Source organism: Chinchilla lanigera, unplaced genomic scaffold (assembly GCF_000276665.1).
Source record: "Chinchilla lanigera isolate Chin_1 unplaced genomic scaffold, ChiLan1.0 scaffold00027, whole genome shotgun sequence".
NCBI lineage: Eukaryota > Metazoa > Chordata > Mammalia > Rodentia > Chinchillidae > Chinchilla > Chinchilla lanigera.
The window spans coordinates 17,957,352-17,965,133 of record NW_004955428.1 but is presented as its reverse complement, the minus strand read 5'-3'; the positions used below and the strand labels follow the sequence as shown (position 1 = coordinate 17,965,133).

Here is a 7,782-nt window from a genome sequence, read left to right as displayed (position 1 = left end):
GGAATCAAACTCAGGACTTTGTGCTTGCCAGGCAGGCGCTTATGTCACTGAGCTATATCCCTGGCCCTCAGATTCCAGTTTTTTAAAGATGTACTCAGCCTTGAAAAGTAGCACCTACTGATCTGATTGTATAATAGAATTTTAACAATAATCTAGGAAAATATTCAACCCATAGTCATTCTTAGATGTACCAAGTTCATTAGATGCTTTGTATATGTCATACACTATGCCAACGACTGGGTGAGTCTAAAAGGAATTGGGATAGACTTAGACTATAAAAGATTAGTAAAACACAAGAATCTACAGATTAGCCGGGGAAATACCCACAAACACAGATAGTGTTTTAAATACAGGTGCTGCAGCTTTGGGAGTGTGGAAAGGAGGGACTGATCCCTGAGGCCTTGGAGAAAGCTCTGTCAAACTTATGGCATTTACCTCAGGTTGTGACAGATGTAGCTTTCAGGGAGGTGAAGAAAAGATAGGCTGTTCAAATCAGAGGTAGCATAGAGAAAAGAAGTGATGACATTCTTTGACAAGTGCATGGAATTTTAAGAACAAGTGGAAGAGGAATCTGATAAATAATGTTGAGGTTAGGTTATAGAATACCTAGATTAAAATAAGTAAAGACTTTATTTTCTAAGATAAATAAATATTTTTGGCGGTGTCTTACTACGTTTATTTTGCTTTTTCAGAGATAATTCTGACAACTACGTGGAGGAACCCACTTTAGAAGCAATTACAGAGCTTCAATTAAGGCATTGCCTAGTAAGAACCACGTCAACTCCACAGGTAGTTGAAACTTAGGTTGGTGCTAGAGGAATACTACCAGTGGCATCTGTCTTCTCTTTTTTCTGTTTTGTACTCAAATTTAGAAAAGCAAGTGTGAAAAACATTGATTCCTTCACTTACCAAATATTTATTGAGTGCCTCCAATAGTATGCCAGGCACTGTCCGTAGGTACTTGGGTACCTCAAAGACCAAGATTGCTCAACTGAAAATAACATGGCATCAGAGTGATAGTCCATAAATAATACATGAACTATACACTATTTTGTAAGGTGATAAGCATTACAGAAAAAAGAACAGATAAAAGGTATACAGAGTATAGAGGGAAAAGAAGAGTTTGTAATGTTAATAGGATGCTCAAGGAAGCCTTCATTGAAAAGGAGATTTGAGAAAATGTTGGAAGGAAGTAAAACAGTGCATTTCTTGGAGAAGAGCATTTCAGGAAGAGGGAACCACTGAAACAGAATCACTAGTGTAGGGAGCATCCCTCGCATGTCCTTGGAATGGAAAGGAGGGGAAAGCAAAGTGTGGGAGGAGGAGGAGGTATGTCGGGAGCATTGTAAAGAGTATGGTTTTGCACTTGGAGTGAATTGGCAAAGTTCTGCAAGACTTTGAGCATTGCAGTGAAAGGATCTGAGTTTATATTTGAAAGGGACTTCTTTGTCAGAGAAAGAAAACTGTCTTCTGAGTTGTTTTGGCTACTGCATTGGGAATAAACTGAACATGAGCAAATTGTTTTGAGTGTGATGATGAAAGGGCTAATCATACTTATCAGAAAATACTGATTTTTTTTTATGCAGCTCCTGAAAAGCATGTGTTGGTAATCTAAACCAAGTACCTTCGACAGGACTAGACATGATCTTATGAAAAGAAAACTTCCCATGTCAAAATCCCAATTAAATAGTCTGAGTCTCCTCTTCCATTACACACTTAGAAAGTTAAAGCAACATTAAGCTAGCAAGTAGTGAAAACAGAACTGTTTGTGGAAACACTGGTGTTGGTGCATAGCAGGACAATAATGAGTGTCAGTGAGTGCCAGGAATAGTTGCTAAAGGCACTTATCATCTTTGAAATTACTCATTTCACCATCCCTTTCACTGTTTTTGCCTTTTATACTCAACCTCTCAGAAGATGAAGAATTGCTCTCAGTTTTTATTTTGTGTTAATTGTAGCTCATTGCAACCTCTTCAAAATAATGATTTAGGAGCTCTTCCAAAGTTAGGAAGGCTAAGCCTTTATTTTTTAATTACTACTCAAACTTGGAATAGCTTCTTCAAATGTTGAAACAGAGCTCCTTTAAATATTTATTTGGATATCAGTTTTATGACTTTTTGTAGATTAGTTTTGTTTAAGTAATTTTATGCTTTCTTTGTCTGGGAAATCTTTTTCCATGTAAATTCAATACAGAATAAATTTGAAATAGCCCATAATTTTTTCCTTTTGTTCTAAATTCTTTCCCACTCATATAGTGATATCTTGTATTAAGCATAGCACAGACAGTATCCCATAAGCAGGGTATGAGCAAGGCTTAAAAGAAGGCAGGAGATTTGAAAGAGGAAAATGAAGATTCTAAAGAAGAAAGAGTAAAATACTGTCATACTATGTAGAAAAGCAACCAAGAGGTACTACTGTATGGTAATAGCATAGACTTTAGAATCTGACAAACCTGGGTTTTAGTCCATTCCCTTTTACTTACTAGCTATGAGATTGTATAATATGTTATTTGATTATTGTGCTTCATTTTCTGCATCACTAAAATAGGCTCCTTATAACACCTACCTCATCTCGTTGTTTGGAAAGCTACATTATCTAGCACATGTAAAGTGCCTCATATACAGTGAACTCTGATAATATGTTATAATGAAAAACCAAAAAAATCCAAAAAAGTCAGATTTGTCTTTTAAAATTTGTTCTTTCAACAAATAATTCTTGGAGCAACTGGATATCCCTGAAGGGGTAAAAAAAAAAAAAAAATCCTTCACCTCACACCATTTGTAAAAATAAGTTTAAGACAAATTATAAACATACATGTACAGAGAAGAGCATAGTTTCACTCATTTTTCCTGAAATGAAATCTGACTACAAATCTGTAATTATCAAAACAATGTGCTACCCACATAAAATGAATACATAGACAAATGGAATTCAATTGAGAATCCAGAAATAAACCCACTTACCTGTGGTCAGGTGATTTTTGACCAGGGTGTTAAGGCCACTCAGTTGAGAAAAAAAAATACTTAAATGATGCCAAGACAATTGTGTATCCACATGCAAAAGAATAAATTTAGGTCTGTAGACCTTTGAAGAGCTATAAAACTCTTTTAATAAAACATTGGTTTTGGCAGTGGATTCTAAGATATGACACCAAAAGGATGAGCAACAACAACAAAATTGATAAATAAGACTTCAGCAGAATTAAAAACTTTTGTGCATCCAAATGAAAGATCAAAAAGTAGAAATTTTAATATATAGAATGAGATAATATATTTGCACATCAAATATAGTGGTACCTCAGTATCCAGGTGAATTAGTTCGAGGAGCAGGGGCTGGGGACTTAGCTCGGCAGTACAGCACCTGCCTGGCAAGCACAAGGTCACGAGTTCAATTCCTGGTACCGGAAAAAAAACAAGCAAACAAAAAACAATTAGTTCGAGGAGCCCCTTGTAGATATGAAATTCCACTGGTGCATAAGCTGCTCATATAAAATGGTGTAGTATTTGAATATACCCTTCACACACCACCCATAAACTTTAAATCATCTCTGGGGTTATCTATAACTAATACAGTAGAAATAATTGTTATGCTGCATTGTTTAAGGAATAATAACAAGATAAAGGAGTCCAAACATGTTCAGTACAGATGCACTTTGTTCCCGCATATTTTCAATCCATAGTTAGTTGGATCCACAAATGTGGAAATCACTGGTAAGAGGGCCTAACTGTTCTTTAATAAGGGTCTAATATATAGAATAGTATAAGAAGAGCTCTTACAACTTGACAACAGCAAAACTAACAATCCAGTTTTAAAAAGAACGAATTACTTGAATAGACATTTCTCCAAAGAAGATTTACAAATGAGCAACATCTCTTACTATTCCCAACTGGATTCTTTACATTCCCATAATACCAAACTGCTTGTATTCCCCCAATACACTGTAGTTTTTACCACCACCTCCTTCAGCTTGTTAATTCTTTTGAGGTATCAAGACTCATTCCAGGGACTGCCTTCCTTTGGAAACACCACGTGCTGCCAGTGTGCTTCATTTCTCCTGGATGGAGTGGTCATCCTCCATGCCCTACACCCATGTCATTAATATTATACACATCCTTGCAGCTGACCACACTTAATGGAAACTCTACTGCAAAGACAGGGACTATATCTTACTTTTCCTTGTATATAGCATGTACAACCACAAATTACACTTGAATAAAGTTCTAAGTTTTTCGTTTTACTTTCAGGTGATGACTCCTGGTGATGGCTTGCAGGGTCATAAACAAAAGAAGGCATATGGGACTTCAGCAGCTTTCCTCATTTGCAGAAACAGGAAGAACATTGCTAGGCCCAGTAAAATCATCAAAATTTATTACCAATGAAGACTGTCACGAAAGTGTGTTAATCAGTTCAACAGTAAGGCTCCTTGAAAGTTTAGATATGACCAGTGCCGTGGGCCAGCTTCTCAATGAAGCAGTTCAAGCACAGAATGACACATACAGAACCGGAGCCACTACTCTTTTGTTCCTTGCTGGTGCGTGGAGCAGTGCTGTTGAAGAATGTCTCCATCTGGGTGTCCCCATTTCTATAATAGTGTCAGTCATGTCGGAAGGCTTGAACTCTTGTAGTGAAGAGGTAGTTTCCCTTCAGGTACCTGTCCACAATATATTTGACCATATGGACAGTACAGAGGCAATTTCTGCACTTGAGACAGTTAGTGTCAGTTTGTGTCCTTTTCTACAAGACCCTTCAGGTGCGAGTTCAATGCAGGAAAAGCACGATCTCAAAGATGTTGCACTTCAGTTAACCACTTCGAGTATTTCTGGGAGATCTGGTAAATCACCTAAGTTCTTCAAACCTCAGGCTAAAGTTGAAGCAGGTGAAAACACATCACAAACTCTGAAAAAGAGTCTGCATACAGATACCTGCTTCAGAAAATCAGTACTCACCCACAGTAGGCATTTTAGCAGGACAGATAACAGTCAATGGATATGCAAAGCAGATAGATTTCTGGAACAAGGTGGTGCCACTACTTTGCAGACTTCCGGATGTCATGATTTGGCTGAGCTGGCGGTAGGCTTGAGTCATGGGGATGGGAGCAGCATGAAACTGGTAGAAGAAGCTGTACGCCTGCAGTATCACAATGCGTGTCGGCAACCAGGCAGCTGTGTAGAGCCGTTTGTGTTTGACGTTTCAAGACTCTTCACTTTCTGTCTACCGGGCTTACCTGAAACCTTTTCTTGTGTTTGTCCAGGATATATCACTCTGGTATCAACATCTAGTGCTGCTCTGATCCAGGAATTGCAGAGTCAGCCTGTCCGGGTAGTTCTCATTGAGGGTGACCTTACAGAGAGTTATCGCCACCTGGGATTTAATAAGCCTACAAATATTAAAACAGTGCTAGATAGCATGAATCTGCAAGAAGACAGCCCAGGAGAAGTGTGGGCAAATCATGTACTACAGCTGTTAACCCAGTTCAGTGTGAATCTCGTCCTGGTAGAAGGCAACGTATCTGAACACTTGACTGAAAAGTGCAGGCGCAGTAATCGGCTCATTGTGGGGTCAGTGAATGGCCATGTGATTCAGGCTTTCGCAGAGGCTACAGGAGCAGTGCGGGTGGCGTATATCACACAAGTGAATGAAGACTGTGTGGGCAGTGGGGTGTCTGTGACCTTTTGGAGAAGCCCCTTGGATGATGTAGAGAGGAGCAATAGAATGGCAATCTTATTAAAAACAGAAGGAATTGATTTGATTACAGTGGTGCTCACTAGCCCAGTCAGTGCGCAGATGCAGACCAAAGAAGATAGGTTCTGGACTTGTGCATATCGTGTCTATCATGCCCTAAAAGAGGAGAAGGTCTTCCTTGGAGGCAGCGCAGTTGAATTTTTGTGTCTTAGCCATCTTCACGTTCTTGCTGAGCAGCCTCTGCGAAAAAGAGACCACGCCTATTTGGGATGGCTTCCTGATACTTCCTCTTGGCTAGCCTCATCTCTGGCAGTCTACAGACCAACTGTGCTTAAGTGCCTGGCGAATGGATGGCACAAATACCTCTCTGCTCTTCTATACAACACTGCCACTTACTCATCAGAATTGGAAGCCAGCACGTTCATTCAGCATCACCTACGAAATGCTATAGACTCTGGCTGCCCTTCATCTTATATCTTGAAAGAACATAGTAAACTAAATAGTGGAATATTTAACTCAGGCATTTTGAATAAACTGGAGCAAATTCCAAGAGTTTATGATGTTGTTACACCAAAGATTGAGGCGTGGCGCCGAGCACTGGATTTAGTACTCTTAGTGCTGCAGACAGACAGTGAAATTATCACTGGACTTGGACACGCACACATAAATTCACAGAAATTAGAGGGTTTCTTATTTTTGTAACGTTATTGGCTAAGTCTGTCAAAAATAATATTTTGTAATAGATCAGAGGAATAATAAATTTATTAATAGTAAAGTCATAGTGCCTAAAATGCTAGCTACTTACCAAGAAGAAAATAATTGACGTCTGTCAATAACTGTGCAGGGTCTGAGAATTTACCTTACTTGTAAACTAACAAATTAGTCTGTTGCTATTTCATGGGATTCTACGTAAGATGCATAAGACACCTAAGTGAGAGGCAGATGCCTTTTATTACTCAACAGAAGCTGTGTCAAGAGCTTTATGTTGGTTTTCATTAATTCCCTGTTTGGGTCCTACAAGGGCAACACAAAGCGTCAGTGAGAACCTGCAAAGTGGATTGTGTTGGTGGGGATGAACCTTGAGCTTGAAATAGTCACTGCTTGTTAATAAGCACAAACAGTGCTGCTGCTTTGTCTAGCAGGAGCTGTTATCACGTACTTCAAGGAGACCTTGTGTGAACACAAGCCTTGGACATAGATTAGATAAAAATGAGTCAAGTCCTTGCATTCTTGGCATGCCCAATTATCAGGGACCCCTGCAGTGAGTCTCCAATTCCCTGCAAGGTGTTATGGTGCACAGTGAAAAGAGAGAAAATGACAATGCAGTGGGGATCTGGGATGACCAGTTTTTCACGGAGAACAAAAGACCACAAGGCAGCCAGAACTCGGTATTTACTGATCACATTCACACTGAGGAAGATGGTAAGGGGGTTAGGGCTGGATGTGCTAGATAAGTGGCTAGGCAGGGAAGGCTTGTAAAGAAGGGACAAAGCATTCCTGCAAGGGTGAGACAAGGGTAGTAAGGAAACTGTAGTTTCCCCAGGTGAAACTTTTTACTACTGCTACTGCACTGCTTTAAGATCTTTGTCATCCTTAGTGCCACAGCATCACTCAACATAGGTTTCAGCTGTGACCAGAAGAAAGAAGGGAGTTTCCTCATTGCAGGGGAGTTTCCTCCTCCTAATCTGGCTCAAAAGGCAGGACACGGCCCGGAGTGATGGCGCACACCTGTAATCCCAGCACTGGGGAGGCTGAGGCAGGAAGATCTTTGGGAGTTCAAGGCCAGCCTGTGCTACAAAGAGCTCAAGGCCAGCCTGAACTGCACAGTAAGACCCTGTCTCAAAAAGACAAGACCAAAAAAAAAATAAAAAAATAAAAAAAAAAAAAAAAAAAAAAAATGGCAGGACAAGGATGGCCTCCGATGTCTTCCAGACTCAATTTATAATTTGTGATCCCCAGTATCTAATTAGTGTACAGTGGTGCTCAGACACTGAGGTGATAACCTCTTCCAGCAACCCATGTCATTTCTATCAGGATGGAGTTGGAATAAGGTCACTGAAAATAAATGTAATCTTAAAGACAGGGTCCTTAACTCTTAGG

General features: G+C 39.6%; 1 protein-coding gene across 5 annotated transcripts in view; it reads left to right on the top strand.

Moving 5' to 3' along the window:
- Bbs12 (Bardet-Biedl syndrome 12) overlaps positions 1–7,462 on the top strand; it is an 8,967-nt gene extending 1,505 nt beyond the window's left edge. For 4 of the 5 annotated variants that reach the window (XM_005386764.2, XM_005386766.2, XM_005386765.2 and 1 more), the window contains exons 2-3: positions 693–789; positions 4,245–7,462. In XM_005386764.2, the coding sequence (XP_005386821.1) occupies positions 4,261–6,384 (2,124 nt within the window). In that variant the 5' untranslated portion in view covers positions 693–789; positions 4,245–4,260 and the 3' untranslated portion in view covers positions 6,385–7,462. The remainder of the gene's footprint in view (positions 1–692; positions 790–4,244) is intronic. The other variant, XM_005386768.2, reaches the window with a different exon arrangement.
- The last annotated feature ends 320 nt before the right edge of the window (positions 7,463–7,782 follow it).